Source organism: Bison bison, unplaced genomic scaffold (genome assembly GCF_000754665.1).
Source record: "Bison bison bison isolate TAMUID 2011002044 unplaced genomic scaffold, Bison_UMD1.0 scf7180017864109, whole genome shotgun sequence".
Taxonomy (NCBI): domain Eukaryota; kingdom Metazoa; phylum Chordata; class Mammalia; order Artiodactyla; family Bovidae; genus Bison; species Bison bison.
The window spans coordinates 559,459-577,162 of NW_011494681.1; the positions used below are offsets into that span (position 1 = coordinate 559,459).

Genomic DNA, 17,704 nt, shown 5'->3' on the forward strand with positions numbered 1-17,704 from the left:
TTAATTTCATTTATTGCATTATTCATTATATATTGACTCTTTTTTATTTCTTCTAGGTCCTTATTAAACCTTTCTTGCATCTTCTCAATCCTTGTCTCCAGGCTATTTATCTGTGATTCCATTTTAATTTCAAGATTTTGGATCAATTTCACTATCATTATTTGGAATTCTTTATCAGGTAGATTCCCTATCTCTTCCTCCTTTGTTTGGTTTGGTGGGCATTTATCCTGTTCCTTTATCTGCTGGGTATTCCTCTGTCTCTTCATCTTGTTTAAATTGCTGAGTTTGGGAGTCCTTTCTGTATTCTGGCAGTTTGTGGAGTTCTCTTTATTGTGGTGTTTCCTCGCTGTGTGTGGGTATGTAGAGGTGGCTTGTCAAGGTTTCCTGGTTAGGGAAGCTTGTGTCGGTGTTCTGGTGGGTGGAGCTGTATTTCTTCTCTTTGTTCAGTCGCGCTATGGGGAGGGAGGGAGGGATGCTGCAGACAAATGACACTGGCGTGCGCTCCCAGTGCCTCAGCCACACTGGGTCTGCCCCCGCTCACGGCGCGTGTAGCCTCCCTGCCCACACTGCTCAGGCTCTAGGTTGTTCCGCCGGGAACAATCCGAGGCTGGCCCTGGGTAGCATGCACCTCCCAGGTCCAAGCCGCTCAGGTTCAGGCACTCAGGTAGTCCTCAGAGGCGCAGACTCAGTTGGGGCTGCGTTTTGTGCTCTTCCCAGGTCCAAGCAGCTCAGGTGATGAGGTGTTTGGCGAGCGCCAATGCTGCGACTTATCGCCTCCCTGCCACTTGGTTATCTGGGTGTAAAACCGGCACACCTTCTCAGGCAGATGTTGACTGTCCAGACCCCCAATAAGTTTTAGTTAGCAAAGAAGCCAGTTTTATAGATAATGTCTCTCTGGGGCTGCGATTGCCCCCTTCCGGCTCTGGCTGCCTGTCACCGGAGGGGGAAGGTTTGCAGCCGGCTACCTCTGTTTAGTCCTTTGTTCCGTGCGTGGGCTGGCGGTGTCTTAGGTTAGGGCTGGCTTTTCGCATGGTAGATATCCCACAGTCTGGTTTGCTAGCCCAAATTATTTCGCTCAGATAGTGCTCAGGGTATTCAGGCCAGATTCTTACTCTCAGCGATGCAGCCCGCGCCGCGCCTCCCTGCCCAGCCCCCGCTTGCTAATGGTGGATGCAGGCGTCTGCGCTGCTTCTCCGCTGGAGGAGTTACCGTAGGGCTCGCAATCTGCGAGTTTTAATTGTTTATTTATTTTTTCTCCCTGTTATGTTGTCCTCTGTGCTTCCAAAGCTCGGCACGGATTCGGCAGTGAGAAGGTTTCCTGGTGTTTGGAAACTTCTCTCTTTTTAAGACTCCCTTCCCGGGACGGAACTCCGTCCCTCCCTCTTTTGTCTCTTTTATTGTCTTTAATATTTTTTCCTACCTCCTTTCGAGGAGTTGGGTTGCTTTTCTGGGTGCCTGGTGTCCTCTGCTGGCATTCAGAAGTTGTTTTGTGGAATTTACTCGACGTTTAAATGCTCTTTTGATGAATTTGTGGGGGAGAAAGTGTTTTCCCCGTCCTACTCCTCCGCCATCTTGGCGCCTTCCCCTGTTTCTGTCCTTTATTGTGCCCATCTTCACATGAAATTTTGCCTTGGTGTCTCTAATTTTCTTAAAGACATCTCTCGTCTTTTCCATTCTGTTGTTTTCCTCTATTTCTTTGCACTGATCCGTGAGGAAGGCTTTCTTATCTCTCCTTGCTGTTCTTTGGAACTCTGCATTCACATGGGTATATCTTGCCTTTTTTCCGTTGCCTTTTGCTTCTCTTCTTTTCTCAGCTATTTGTCAGGTCTCCTCGGACAACCATCTTGCCTTTTTGCATTTCTTTTTCTTGGGGATGGTTTTGATCATCGCCTCCTGTTCAGTGTTATGAACCTCCATGCATAGTTCTTCAGGCACTCTTTGTAAGATCGAATCCCTTGAAAATATTTGTCACTTCCACTGTATAATCATAAGGGATTTGGTTTAGGTCATACCTGAATGGCCTAGTGGTCTGAATTTGGCAATAAGGAGTTCATGATCTGAGCCACAGTCAGCTCCCAGTCTTGTTTTTGCTGACTGTGTAGAGCGTCTCCATGTTCGGCTACAAAGAATATAATCAATCTGATTTCAGTATTGACCATCTGGTGATGTCCATGGGTAGAGGCGTCCCTTGTGTTGTTGGAAGAGAGTGTTTGCTGTGACCAGTGCGTTCTCTTGGCAAAACTCTGTTAGCCTTTGCCCTGCTTCATTTTGTACTCCAAGGCTAAACTTGCCTGTTTTTTTTTTACAGTTAGTTCTAGAAGGTCTTGTAGATCTTCAGAGAACCGTTCAACTTCATCTTCTTCAGCATTACTGGCCGGGGCATAGACTTGGATTACTGTGATGTTGAATGGTTTGCCTTGGAAACAAACCGAGATTATTCTGTCATTTTTGAGATCACATTTTGGACCATTTTGTTGACTATGAGGGCTACTCCATTTCTTTTAAGGGATTCTTGTCCACAATAGTAGATTCAGTGGTCTTCTGAATTAAATTCACCCATTCCTGTCCATTTTATTTCACTGATTCCTAAAATGTCAATGTTCACTCTTGCCATCTGCTGTTTGGCTACTTCCAATTTACCTTGATTCGTGGACCTAACATTCCAGGTTCCTATGCAGTATTGTTCTTTACAATATTTTACTTTCACCTCCAGTCACATCCACAACTGGGCAATGTTTCCCTTTTGCCTCTGCCTCTTCATTTCTTCTGGAGCTGTTTTTCCGCTCTTCTCCAGTAGCATGTTGAACACCTACCAGCCTGGGGAATTCATCTTTCAGTGTCCTATCTTTTTGCATTTTCTTGCTGTTCATGGGGCTCTCAAGGTAAGAATGCTGAAGTGGTTTGCCATTCCCTTCTCCAGTGGACTATGTTTGGGAATTAAAATTGGAAGGTATTACAGCCAAGAGTAACCCAAATTTGTTTAGTCACAATAGGTTCTAAAATCCATGGTTGCTATGACCTGTGGGCCAGTTCTGCGACTTGTCACTAAGTTACTGTACTTTATATCTGTAAATGAATTTGGCATTTACTTGGCCTCCTAAGTCTCATTTTGACCCTTCTCAGAACCCACATTTCTTCAGTTATCTCCAAGTGCTTTTTCTAAAGAATAATAGCCTTTCTTGCCCGAGTTAAGAGTGTTGTGTGGCTTCACATGGTTTATCTCAAAGGCAGAATTTGCACATATGGATTCCTCTCCATGGAGGCCACATGCAGAGTATTCCTGTCTACCCCAAAACCTCATGACTTTGTCTTTTTTCCAATGTTCTCCACAGAGTGTTTCCTTTTCCAGGGCTGTACAACCAAGTAAAATGGCATGAGAAGGATGTTGACAGCTGAGATTTTTCTGTTCCTCATCATGACGGCTCACCTTCCTCCCAACTTGACCCTCTTTTCATCTTTGCAGTTTCCAGACTTGGCAGCCTTCCAAGCCAGCTAGTCAGACCAGGAGCTGAGCATCACGTGGTCCCCTTCCTGTCCCAGACACTCTCCCCAATTAGTATTCGACATCATCATCTTTAAATTTTCAAAACTGCTTTAACTACACAGCATTCAAAAGAGAGATTATGAAGCTGGAAACATGAATGAAGCAGATCCAAGAAACAGTCTTAGGAATAGCCATTTAGTCATCAGATTTGGGTGCCTTCTATGAATATATGTCAGGGAAAGAGTTTAGGGTTTCTAATAGGCTAGCTTATTGAATCTTAAAAAAAAAAAAAATTATCCTGTCTGTATAGTTATAGCTATTCTTCTTTTACAAAAAAGGAACTCAAACTTAGATAAGTTGGCCTCCTTGGAGACACGTGGCTAGCTTATGTCTGAGGCAAGTTCAGACTGCAGCTGACTGACTCAGACCTGTGTTCTTAACCCCGGCTGTTGCAGACACCTTCCAAAATTGGTCCCCGTCATCCCTCCCTGAGCCTCCTGTAAACAGCTGCTATCATTCCCCACTTGACTTCTGAAGTAATCTCCTCACTGGTCTTTCTGCTTCTGTACTTGCCCCATCATCCATTATGCACTCAGCAGCCAGAGTGGTTTCTTTAATGTAAATTGGATTATATGATACACTCCAGAATTTACAACACTTTAATGGATTCCTATTGCTTTTAAGATACAATTTTAGAATTTCATTTACAAGGCCTTTGGCTTTGGCCCAGCCTGTCTCTCCCTACTTCTTCCTCAGCCGCTCCCTCCCCTCCAGCTGCACTGGCCAGTTTCTGGAATGCAGGTTCTTTCCTGTGATAAGATCTTTGTACTTGTTGACTTCTTCCTGGAATGTTCTGCTCCCTAATTGGTGCCTGTTCTCAGAGTTGATTCCCTGTACATCCAGTTAAAATAGATGCCCTCATTTCTCTCACTTCCAGCAAAGTTGGCTTTCAAGATACCAGTGTATTTATTTCTGTGTTCATAGACTTCACCTCTGCTTCCACCATACTTCCCCTTCATTTCCCCCATAAGTTCTGTGAGGGCAGAAACCCTGTTTGTTTTCTTCCCCAGTACGGGAACAAATGCATTTTAGTGAGTGAATGAATGATCGAAGACTTGTCATCAAAATGACTCTGCTGACATAGTGGTTAGGTGAAGCAAATTTTATTGTAAAGTAGAAATCTCATGTGCATCCTTCCTACAAAGAATGGTAGCAAATAAGGAATATTTTTTTGAATGAACTTGGTTTCTGACCAACTTCGGTAGGATGATTAAAAAGAAAAAATCCTGTGATGCCAATCTGAAGATAACTAAATATGTAAGTAGTGGTCTGTAGGAATGTGAGCTCCGCTTGTTGGGAAGGTTGGTGGGATCAGCTCTCCCTGCTAAGGCTGACCATGCCTCTCAGCCCTAACCACACCCTCCTACCTTCCAGCCATCCTATCCATCTCTACTCATGTGTCTGATCAGTCTCACACAGAAAGTGGGCCATAGTCCATGGACATAAGGACACCAAGGTAAAAGTAACTTGAATTTCCCTGGGGCAAAATGGGAGTTGAAGTTTTAGATACATGTAAGGTTGGTGAATGTGGTGAACACACACAGTGTATTTAGAGAGCTCCGAAGCTTTGTCTGGTCATCCCGTAGGTGCAGGAGGGGCTGTTAGTTGCTAGCACACAGTTGGAATTTCCCCGTCTCCACTTTCTAACCGCTAATCTAGCAGCAAAGGGCTTGTACCTGCCATCATAAAAACAAGCGCCTTCTAGCAAGGAGAACCTGTTTCCTACTCCATTATCTTTTCTGGAAGATTCTCTTATGGGACAGGAATCTGTGGAGTTTCAGCTCAACTACTGAGTTGAAAACCAAGTCCGTTCTTTCCCTTCCCTCATGGCAGAGCTTCTCAGATTTCAAATTTCAAAGACCAACAAAATTTCATTAATGATTTGAAGGAATGAAATAGGGTTACCAACTGTTTGTTTTTCTAAATAAGGGTATTTATTTTTAAATGACCATTTATTATCACCACAGCTTTATAAAGGAAAGGATATTTTTAACACCGAAAGTTCTACGAAGGCTATAAGCTCAAATAAAGAACAGTGTCTGAGTCAATAATGTTACTAATTTTTTGAAGTATTCGTTTGTTCCTACTTTCCCCATTTTGCTATCAACTGAGGGAGACATTGGTAGAAATAAACGCTAGTGTTTGCTAACCACTGTCTTAGCAGGGTGACCTGCATGATAGCTTGTTATCAAACTGAATAACGTCAGAGTCATCTAAGGTTCACCTAAACTTACCTTGCTTTTTAAGTTAATAATTACTGCCGAAAATTTGTACCTGATGGACGTACGGCAGTTATAGCTTTCAGCCTCAGTGGTATTGTCACTTATTATAACTTCCTTCTAGTTATTTATTTTTCTTTTGTCAGTTACTCAGTCCTGTTTGTAATTCTGAAGTGTTCGCTGAAAACACTGTATGGTCAGCTGCACTTGCTGTGGCTTTGTATGTGTTCAGAATTACCTGTAAGTGTGCAATAAGAATTTCTCTTGTTCTCCTTAGCTTTCTGGTTGTCAAGCTGAATTCAGTCAGTGGTGGCATAAAGAGATGAAAGCAGTGAAGTTTCCATCCCAGGGAACAATTTTTGATTATTATCTGGACCACAAAAGTAAGAAGTTTTTGCCTTGGGCTGATAAAATCCCCCAATTTACTATGGATCCAGAAATACCTTTGCAGGTAGGTGTGGGGAACACCGTGATCTTCAACCACATGTTGCTGGCTTGAGCCTCGTTTGTTTTTACGCTGTCTTCCTTTTCCTGCCTGATGGATGGTTTCCTGTTGGTATGGTCAGCATATAGCATATTTCCTTGGAAAGAAGAATCTGTTATAGGAACGGCTAGGAACATGGTTATATTTCTACAGTTTCTTTTTTTATTTCAACTTAATTCTGTGGTAACAGCTTTCTTTAGATTTTCCTAGAAATTGTATGATTTTATAAAAATTGAAGGCATGTTTTTATTAGTTCAGTGAGGTTCGGTGAGTCTTACTTCTGACCTTACTTTACATTTCTTAAGCAGTACTTTTCACATAGAACTTCTTTGCCTTACCCCTGAAGCCATAAAATGAATGTTTCATCTTCCTAGTCAAAGATGTATATCTCAATTTCACAAGGCAAGTCACAAATCTAAATGAATCTTTATTGTTTTTTTAACTGTTTCTTTTTATAAATTGTCCTACATTTTTATATATCAAATTATCTTTTAACCATTTTCTAATTCTTCTTCAGTCTGTTTTGCTTTTCATTATATTTCTTTCTCAAAATTACCTCATATTGATTGGCTTTGGAACTTATTATTTCAAGCCGTGCCCTATAAAATGCATGTAAGTGATTGCCACGCTAATTAGGAGGCAGTTATTGTGAAATAAAAGAAAATTCAATGTATGCGTTTCCTGGAACTGAAGTAACAAAGTAACCACAGACGTGGTGGCTTCAACAACAGAAATGTGTTGTCTCACAGTTTTGGAGGCTAGAAGCTGAAAATAGAGGTGTTAACAGGGTTGGTTCCTTCTGAGGAATCTCCTAGATTCTGGAGGTTCACTGGCGGTCTTGGTGTCCTTGCTTTGAGGCGGCATTAGTCACTCACATATATGATGGCATTTTCCCAAGTGTATTCTGTGTATTCACACTTTCCTTTCTACCAGTCACTTTGAATTTGGGGCCCACTCTGCTTGTATCAGCGTGCTTAAGACACCCTAACAAACTGCCATAGAATGAGTGGCTTAAACGTCAGAGATGCATTTTTCTCAGGCTAAGATTTGGTTTTCCCTGCGGCCTCTGTCCTTGGCTTGCAGATGGTCTCCTCTTGCTGTGGCCCCCTATGATCCTTTCTGTGTGTACACACATTTCCCTGGACACCATCCTGAAGTGTGTTCAAGTTTCCTCCTTGGACAAGAACACCAGTTGGATTGGATTAGGTAGGCCTCACTTAATCATCTCTTTAAAGACCTTATCTCCAAATACTATCATGTTTCTGAGATACTGGGGTTAGAGCTTCAATAGTTGAATTTTGAGAGGACACAATTCATCCTATAGCCATGAGAAAACTCATTATTTTGCAAACAAGAAACTCAGAGGTAGGAAGGCCCTGAGACTGATGAGTTCTGTGACTTGGTGATAACACTACGGATTCGGATCTTCCTGCCTTAGCACTGGCCTTGTTTAAAGACTGGTATCTCCTCAATCCAAGATGACTCTAGAGGTCCCAGGAGTTAGAAGGAAGCAAGACATGGAGAAAGAAGGCTTCTGTATTTTTTACTAAGCGGGCAGAAACTTTTTCCAGAAGCCCCAGAGCAGACTGCCTTCTGCATCCATTTCTCCAGGGGCCGTGTGCCACCCCTACCCTAGTCTCAGGCCCAGGTGATGAGGTTACCTTAATTATGAAGGTCTGCTCTGTCCGCTTTATGGATTTTAACATCTCTGTTTTAGCTCAGCCTGTCTAGACCTCAGCCACCTAACGATATTATCTAGCTGGCTGAGAGCTGAGGACTTGTAGTTAACCAAAAGAAACACACAAAAAGTGATATCACAAGGTTGATGCATCTTATCAGGGATGTATTTTATTCAACAGAGAACCTGTCAGGACCTCCTAGTCTTACTTTATACACAATTGCTCCAAATGTGATTTTGATTAAAAGCCTCTTAACATGTTAGAGGAAAACCATATTGAGTCAATAATAATAGCAAATACTAACATGACATTATAATATGGCAGGCCCTTTTCTAAATGCTTTATTTCCATAGATTAATTTAATCCTTTATGACACTCTTCTAATTCTCTGTTAGAAAGGACTGTTACTAGCCTTTTTATATATGGAGAAATGGAGTACTTAGACATCAGCTAATGTGTGTATGGTCCATGCTCCGAAGAGCATTCTGTGCAGTAGGTAAGATAGGACTCAGGCTCTAGACAGATTTGGGTTTAAATCCAAGTACCACCACGTATGCCTCTGGCCAATTTATTAATGTTCTCTAAGCTTTAGCTCCATCATCTCTGAAATGTAAATGATAACAAAACTCTCCTCCTAGGTTTGTTATGAGTATCATATGATGTAACACATGTAAACGGCTCAGCACAGTACCTCTCACATACTCAGCTCTCAGTAGGTATTAATTATCCATATTAATGTGTGGAGAAAAGAGCCAATATTAATAGCCAATTAAATAGCAAATGTGACAACTAGCAACAAGAAAGGAAAAGAAACATGTTACAGAATTCAATGGTGATTTTAAAGTCATCTGGGACTGTTCAGTGTAGCACAAAAGAGTCTGTGTCTTTCAACAGGTCCCGAGAGGAGCACTGAATTCAGGCGAAGTTCTAGAATGAATGCTCTTTATCATGAATTTAATCTTGAATGGTCTATAAAATACTGATCTGTGGTCAGTGTACGTGAACCATGCAGGGAAGAACTTTATCCATTACAGAGTTTGTGTGTTTTTCTTACGAGCTATATAAATCCTGCAAAGAGTTTTTTGTAATCCCCTTTTTAATTTGCCCCCCGCCCCCACCAACTGTAAGACCTTTTCAACTCTCTTTAATCACCGTGCAGGCTTCTCTCTCCAGTGTGTCTACATCTGCTTCCCCTTTCCCTGATTTTACACAGTGTATTCGTTTCTATTCCCTCAGTCGGCTTTTTATTTATTTGTATTCTTTTTATTGTATTTCTGTAAGCCACCTCAATTTTTTCATGAAACAATGTAGTATATGTGAGACAGCAAAAGAGACACAGATGTATAGAACAGTCTTTTGGACTCTGTGGGAGAGGGAGAGGGTGGGATGATTTGGGAGAATGACATTGAAACTTGTATAATATCATATATGAAACGAATCGCCAGTCCAGGTTCGATGCAGGATACAGGATGCTTGGGGCTGGTGCACTGGGATGACCCAGAGGGATGGTACGGGGAGGGAGGTGGGAGGGGGTTCAGGATGGGGAACACGTATATACCCGTGGTGGATTCATGTTGAAGTATGGCAAAACCAATACAATATTGTAAAGTAATTAACCTCCAATTAAAATAAATTTATACTTTAAAAAAATCTAAATAAATAACTAATCTTTACAACAGAAGCATTGCTATAAAAAATTTTAACAGAACAATGTACACTAAGTATCACCGTGCTTTGGACTTGTGACTATTTCGCTTAACGTTTGTTTCTTCCCGGCTGCTCTCTCCTTGCACTAAACTCCTTTAGAGTGAATTGTGTCTAATCATTTTGCACATAAATCATTAATCTTACTGGGTGAAAGAATTGCTACCGATTTTTGTTAATATATATCTTGGCCTTTCGCATGTTTCACCATATCCTAAAGAGTGGTGGGCAGTTTCTTAAGCGTTCACTGTATTCCTTTATAATACCTAACCAAAGGTTAGGCAGAGTATAGATATTTCCATGATGGGAAGCCTTGGGTGCTAGGTCTTAACTGGAAAAAATAAGTCAGTTCTTTCTGCTATGGCATTTTGACAACACTACACAGTTTCTTTTCTCAAGCTATGATGTCTGAACTGACCATTCAAAATGAAACATTAAGTGGGATCTCTCCTACTGGCTGTCAACTAGAACTAAGAATGCATTTAGTCTCAATTCTAAAATTCTAAAATGACTATGTGTTGGTGCAGGTACAAAATTTTGTCTGTTTTTCCCCACCAGAGAGCTCTGGTTCACACAACAGAGACAACCCGTCTTCGATATTTTGTGGAGTTGCTGCTTGAGAAAGGACAGCCATTGATGCTGGTAGGAAACGCTGGAGTAGGAAAAACAGTCTTTGTAGGTGACATGCTGGCAGGTCTGTCTGAGGCTTATATAGTATCCCGTGTGCCTTTCAACTACTACACAACATCGGCAGCCCTGCAGCGTAAGTGTTCCTCCTTTTATACTCCAGAAGCAAGGTCAGATACTATCAGAGCCAGGACATGCAGCCCAGAGATGATTCCTTTGTCTTAGACGTTTTGCTTAGAATGAATTTTTATTTTTCACCACTCTGGCTGAATATACTTTGTTTAAATATTGTTATTTTGGCTTTTTATATCCCTCCTGGCTTTACTTGGGTTATTACTCTATAGAACAGAAAGAATTGACATCAACAGTTCCATTGCTTTGCCTCTAAACCATTTGGTTAGCTTTAATCAATTTCGTGGAGCCCTAGCAACGAAAGAATATGCTCAAGGAAGAATGTATACTGGTTACCTCTGCAAGCAAGGGATTGATTTAGTGGGGAATTCACTCAGACTGTATTGATGAAATGACAGGCCACCAGTTGTTTGTTAAATCTTAGAACTGTGAGAATAATTTTTAGCTGTTGAATACATGCATCAGTGTAATCAAAAGAACCACATAGATTTGGGGCATTTTGAGTTTGGAAGGGCAGAGGGCAAACAGAGTAGACGTGAGAAGTAGAGAAGAACTACTATAAAGAGCTGAGAGCAGTGTCTCACTGTCCAGCAGAGCAGTGGGGTTGTGTCGTGTGAGGGCAGCAAAAGTTCCTGTTGTTCACTGCTTTATGAAACCTGTTGCCCTGAGCATGGTTTCTTTACTGTGTGCATTGTTGCTATTTCCTTAGCCCTATCAGTAGAGATTAACAACCTGTTTTCTTATAACTTAAATCATTAACTCACCCAGGAATGATTGTGCTGTAATCTCTTTCTTAATCAAGTTTGTCTTCCTCATCTTTGTGAGTGAAACAGTTAAAAGCTGACCTGGAAGGTTTTCATTCATTTCTTCAGCGAATATGTATCAGTTATCTACTTTATCCCCAGACACTGTGTATAATACATGCTTTTCATTGTGGACACAGAAGAAAGGATCACTTTATCACTTGTAAATGGAAGATTAGGGCTGCAATTCAATAGTTGAACGAAGTTTAGCTTGCTGATTCTTGGAAGGGTTACAAGCATGAATAGATTTAGACATTGCCTATTAGCATGAGGAATAGAAAGAGCTAGTGTACTCTGAAGAAAGGATTTCAGACCTTTGAGATGGGATGGTGTATAGGCAAAAAGGGAACTTAGGCTAGAAGAATCAGATTAAGCAAAGACATGAAAGAGAAATTTGTGGGACACATTCATTTAATTGAATCTCTAAGTTGATCAAAGCATAGTGATCAGGTAGAAAATAGGGCAAAGGCTGGAGTTATAGGTGGAATGCCCAATTGTCTAGTTTGCTGAAGACTGGAAGGTTTCTGAGATAAGGGACTTTTAGTGCTATCACTGGGATCATCCCAGGCAACCAGGGATGGTTGGTCACTGAGACTGTAGCTAACGTGCAAGTGGAAAAGAACATATTTCATATGGTACGGAGCTGTGAGCCATCGATGGGGAGCAAGGAGTTGACAAGATGCAGGCTCTACTTTGGGCTTTCCTGGTGGCTCAGTGGTAAAGAATCTGCCTGCAATGCAGGAGACCCAGGTTTGATCCCTGGGTTGGAGAGATCCCCTGGAGAAGGAAATGGCAACCCACTCCAATATTCTTGCCTGGAAAACTCCATGGACAGAGGAGTCTGGCAGGCTACAGTCCATGGGTTTGCAAAAGAACTGGACATGACTTAGTGACTAAACCACAACGACAACAGGCTCTATTTTAAGAAAAGTCTATGGTGGAGAGACCAGTCTCCTTGAGCAATGTATTAGCTGAATGAAATGATACCCTGGACTAGAGCTTTAGAAGGAAAGACAAAAGGAGGAGACGTGAGGTACCATTTACAGGCTGTGCTTGAACAAATCAGGGACCAGAAAGGAAAGATTAAATTCAGGCCTTGCATCTGGCTGATTGGGAGAGTGTTAATCCTGTTGGTAGGAGCACAGAAGGCTACAAAGAAGTGATGGGTCATGAGTGGGGAAGAGGTATGTAAAATTGAGTTTGGGAACAGGCACATTTGATGTTGGCCAAACATACAGTTGTCAGTGGCTAACAGGAACTGAAGTTTAGCAACCATTTGGAAATGTAGATATGCTGCTTGGAAAAAGGGCTTGTGAATTAACTTTTTATATATTTTTTTACTTCATTCATTCCTGTTTTCATTTAACAAGTTACTTACTTGCTGTAGGTGTTATGAGGCATACGGAAATGAACACGACAGAGTTCTTGTCCTCAAGCTATTTATAGTTCATTTAGAGAGTAGGCAAGTGACTAGATACTGCATCTCAGGTCCATACTGTCAAGACTTTCTGTATTTGTGATTTCCTCTCAAACATATCAACACAAAGTCAGATAGGCAGGTGAAGAGATGTAACTTGAGGTATACACAGGATAATGCCTGCATATAGTATCCTCTTATACTTCTGTACCCCATGGCCCAAGAAGAGAGATGTGAGAAATTCCTGACTGTCCCTAGACTCTAGTACGAGGAAGATAAAGAAGGACTTATTGACGGGTTCTGGGTGGACTGGCAGTGGTTCCTGAATGACGGTAGGTACGGGGGGGAAGGTGTGAAGGTCCGCAGCGAAGGTGTTGTCTCAGATGTGACGGCCAGTATGCCCAGTGCTGCAGCTGCGGACTCTGGGAGCGGAGCCAGGGTGAGCTCCAGGAGAGTATTACATGGCAGGAGATGAACAGAGACATGTTTCTGGGATTAACCTGCAGAGAGGTGATACTTGAAGCCACAGAGTGGATGAAATGGGCAGGATGAGGAAAAAGAAGAAAAAAAGGACTAATGTTCTGTTTTGTATTTATATATAAATATATTTATATATAAACAGAAGTTTACATTTTTATTTGATTGGTGGACAGAATTATATATTGGTTTCAGGAATTCTTGAGAAACCTCTAGAGAAGAAAGCTGGTCGTAACTATGGTCCAGGAGGAAATAAAAAGTTGGTCTATTTTATTGACGACATGAATATGCCTGCAGTGGACTCGTACGGCACTGTCCAGCCCCACACTCTGATTCGACAGCATATTGATTATGGACACTGGTAAGCGATTCTGTGTTTCATTTTCTACTGAAATCTAATTATTATTACTATGGATAAAATTTTTTAAATAGAACCACCCCAGTTTCTTCCTCTTCTGAGGAGCATCTTCTGTGATACTTTTTTGGGTTTCAGTTTGCTTCCCCTTTTGCTCATCTTAAATGGAGTAGATTTTCTTTGCATCATTGGAAGAATTGGATTGAAAAGTATCTTAGAAACGTAAACTCTCCAGTTAAAGCTTAAGCTCCTTAATATATTAACTCACAGTTACTTAGGAGAAGCTTGACATTTTCTGTAAGATGTAAACATCTGGTAATGTCTGGGCATCACAGTTGACAGTCCCTGATGTTAAGCAGGGGAGAGCCCCTAGTCTTGCTATGGGTATTTTTAACCAGACTAAAGTGAATCAATAAACAGCAATAATACCTATTGATTTAGCTCCACGTGTTGATACTGGCATCAAAGGAGCCACATAGTCTTCAGCTTCCCAAGCTTTAGTTTTTATCTCTCAGATAGGCTAACAAGTTCAACATCACACAGTGATTATAAAGATTAAAGAAAACAATTTATGCTGAAGTCCTTTATGAACTGCTGGGATTTGTTGTTATTTTGAACTTTGGGATTTAAGGTTCTGTTTTATATCTTGCAGGTATGACAGACAGAAAGTGATGCTTAAAGAAATCCACAGCTGTCAATATGTTGCCTGCATGAATCCGATGGTGGGCAGTTTCACCATCAATCCTAGACTACAGGTAGGGTGTCAATACTCACATTGTTGATCTTGATTCTTAGTGCTTTTGGGGTAAAGATTAGGCTATATGGTTGTACTGTACATTTGGTGAAGCATGGAAGCTTATTTTAATTAACAGAATTTTTAAGGCAGCTTTTGGTTTACAGAAAAATGAGCTGAAAGTACAGAGAGTTCCCATGTATTCCCTCACACCCTGTGACTCATCTACAAACATCTTGCATTGGTGTGCTGCCTCAATTACAATTGATGAGCCAATATTTATAAATTATTATTAAGTGAAGTGTAAAGTTGATGTCAGGATTCGTTTTTTGTGTTACATATCCTGTGGCTTTTAGCAAACGTACAATTACAGGTATCAGTTATTAAAGTATCACACAGAGTAGTTCATGTCCTAAAAATCCCCTGTGCTCCCCCTAATCAGCCCTCCCTATCCCCGAATCCCTGGCCACCATTCATCCTTTTCCTGTCTCTATAGTGTTGCCTTTTCCAGCGTGTCCTATAGTTAGAATCATATAGTATGTAGCCTCTTCAGACTGGCTTCTTTCTCTTAGCTTAAATATGCGTTTAAGGTTCCTCCATGGCTTTTCATGTCTTGGTAGCTCATTTATTTTTATCACTGAATAATACTCATTGTCTGGGTGTTCCTAGTTTATTTATCCATTTACTTATTTAAGGATGCTTTAAGCAGAAGGTATTAAGAAGAGGTGGCAAGAACACATAGGAGAACTGTACCAAAAAAGATCATAATAACCTGGAAACCACAATGGTGTGATCACTCACCTAGAGCTAGACATCCTGGAATGCAAAGTCAGCTGGGCCTTAGGAAGCATAGCTACGAACAAAGCTAGTGGAGATGATGGAATTCCAGCTGAGCTATTTCAAATTCTAAAGTGCTGCATTCAATATGCCAGCAAATTTGGAAAGCTCAGCAGTGGACACAGGAGTGGAATAGGTCAGTTTTCATTCCAATCCCAAAGAAGGGCAATGCCAAAGAATGTTCAAACTACCACACAATTGCACTCATTTCATATGCTAGCAAAGTAGTTCTCAAAATCCTCCAAGCTAGGTTTCAACAGTATGTGAACCGAGAGATGTACAAGATGGATTTAGAAAAGGTAGAGGAACCAGAGATCAAATTGCCAACAACTATTGGATCACATAAAAAGCAAGAGAGTTCCAGAAAAACATCTACTACTGCTTCATTGACTACTCTAAAACCTTTGACTCTGTGGATCACAACAAATTGTGGAAAATTCTTCAAGAGCTGGGAAAAGCAGACCACCTTACCTGCCTCTTGAGAAACCTGTATGCAGCTCAAAAAGCAACAGTTAGAACTGGATATGGAAATACAGATTGATTCCAAATTGGGAAAGGAGTATATCAAGGCTGTATATTGTCACCCTGTTTATTTAACTTATATGCAGAGTACATCGTGTGAAATACTGGGCTGGAAGAAGCACAAGCTGGAATCAAGATTGCCGGGAGAAATATCAATAACCTCAGATATGCAGATGACACCACCCTTATGGCAGAAAGTGAAGAGGAACTCAAAAGCCTCTTGATGAAAGTGAAAGAGGAGAGTGAAAAAGCTGGCTTAAAACTCAACATTCAAAAAACTAAGATCATGGCATCTGGTCCCATCACTTCATGACAAATATATGCGGAAACAGTGGAAACAGTGACAGACTTTATTTTCTTCAAAATGAAGAGCTCCAAAATTATGGCTGCAGTGACTGCAGCCATGAAATTAAAAGATGCTTGCCTCTTGGAAGAAAAGCTATGATCAACCTAGGCAGCATATTAAAAATCAGAGACTTTACTTTTACTTTACTTTTTCGACAAATGTCCGTCTAGTCAAACATGTAGTTTTTCCAGTAGTCATGTCTGGATGTCAGAGTTGGACCATATAAAAGGCTGAGCACTGAAGAATTGATGCTTTTAAACTGTGGTGTTGGAGAAGAATCTTGAGAGTCCCCTGGGCTACAAGGAGATCAAACCAGTCAATCCTAAAGGAGATCAGTCCTGAATACTCATTGGAAGGTCTGATGCTGAAGTTGAAGTCGGCCACCTGATGTGAAAAGTTGACTCATTGGGAAAGACCCTGATGCTGGGAAAGATTGAGGGCAAGAGGAGAAGGGGATGACAGAGGATGAGATGGTTGGATGGTATCACCAACTGGACATGAGTTTGAGCAAGCCCTGGGATATGGTGAAGGACAGGGAAGCTTAGTGTGCTCCGGGTCTTGGGGTCACAAAGAGTCAGACACGACTGAGTGAATGAGCAACAGCAATGGTTGTGTCCAGATTTTGGCAATTAGGAATAAAGCTACAGTAAATACTTATGTGCAGGTTTTCTGAGTGCATGTAAGTCTTTAAATAATAATCGCCACCACTGCCACTGTACATACAACAGTCTGTGGTTTGCTTGCTTTTGTGTAGTCAGTGGAGACTCAGCTGGGTGACTCTGCTGACCTAACCTGAGCTTGTTCACATGTTGGGCAGTTAATTGTCAGCTACTCAGGGTGGCTTTGGCTGGAGTGATTGTAATTGGGACAACATGGCTCTGTGTCATGTGTCTCTCATCCTTGGGTAGGCATGTAGAATTCATTGCAAAGATAGAGCCCTAAGAGAGCTAGTGGAAACACACAAGCCTTTGACAGTGACTGGCACCCTGTTACTTCTATCTCCTTCTGTTGCCTTTATCAAGTCATATGGGCACTCTGAGAGTCAGAGTGGAAGGTACTGCCAAGTTCCATCACAGTGGGTATGGATACAGGAAGAGATGAAAAATAAAGTGCCCCTCCCTGTTTTGGTCATCTACTGGAAAGTAAAGGTGAAAGTGTTAGTTGCTCAGTCATGTCTGACTCTTTGTGACTCCATGGACAGTGACCCGCCAGGGTCCTCTGTCCATTGGATTTCCCAGGCAAGAATACTGGAGTGGGTTGCCATGCCCCTCTCTAGGGGATCTTCCCAGCCCAGGGATTGAACCTGGGTCTCCTGCATTGGCAGGTGGATTCTTTACCATCTGAGCCACCAGAGAAGCCCCAATCTACTAGTACCATTACATTTTCTATTTTATGCAGCTCTCATGTTTGTTTTTGTTTTCAGAGACATTTCACAGTGTTTGCATTCAACTTCCCATCGCTGGATGCACTGAACACCATCTACAGCCAGATCCTGAGTTTCCATTTCCAGCAGCAAGCATTTGGTCCCTCAGTTCTCAGGAGTGGCCCCACTTTGATACAGGCAACAATCGCATTCCATCAGATGATGGCACATACATTTTTACCCACGGCCATTAAATTCCACTACCTCTTTAATTTGAGAGACTTGTCAAACGTCTTCCAGGTACCTCGATGACTCTGTGTTATGTGTCTTGAGTGGGGCACTGATTAAAGTAATACCAATGGGGTTCATTCATAGAACTTAGTCTAAAACTATGCTGCATCCTTGAGCATGTATTCTTTCATTTTCTGTAATAAGCTTTATGAAGTATGCAGGTTTATTAAT

General features: G+C 41.5%; 1 protein-coding gene across 1 annotated transcript in view; it reads left to right on the plus strand.

The window, feature by feature from the left end:
* Positions 1 to 17,704, plus strand: part of DNAH11 (dynein, axonemal, heavy chain 11) — a 374,558-nt gene that overhangs the window by 182,948 nt on the left and 173,906 nt on the right. The window contains exons 45-49 of the mRNA XM_010839026.1: positions 6,041 to 6,214; positions 10,189 to 10,393; positions 13,282 to 13,447; positions 14,094 to 14,196; positions 17,303 to 17,542. Of these exons, the coding sequence (XP_010837328.1) occupies positions 6,041 to 6,214; positions 10,189 to 10,393; positions 13,282 to 13,447; positions 14,094 to 14,196; positions 17,303 to 17,542 (888 nt within the window). The remainder of the gene's footprint in view (positions 1 to 6,040; positions 6,215 to 10,188; positions 10,394 to 13,281; positions 13,448 to 14,093; positions 14,197 to 17,302; positions 17,543 to 17,704) is intronic.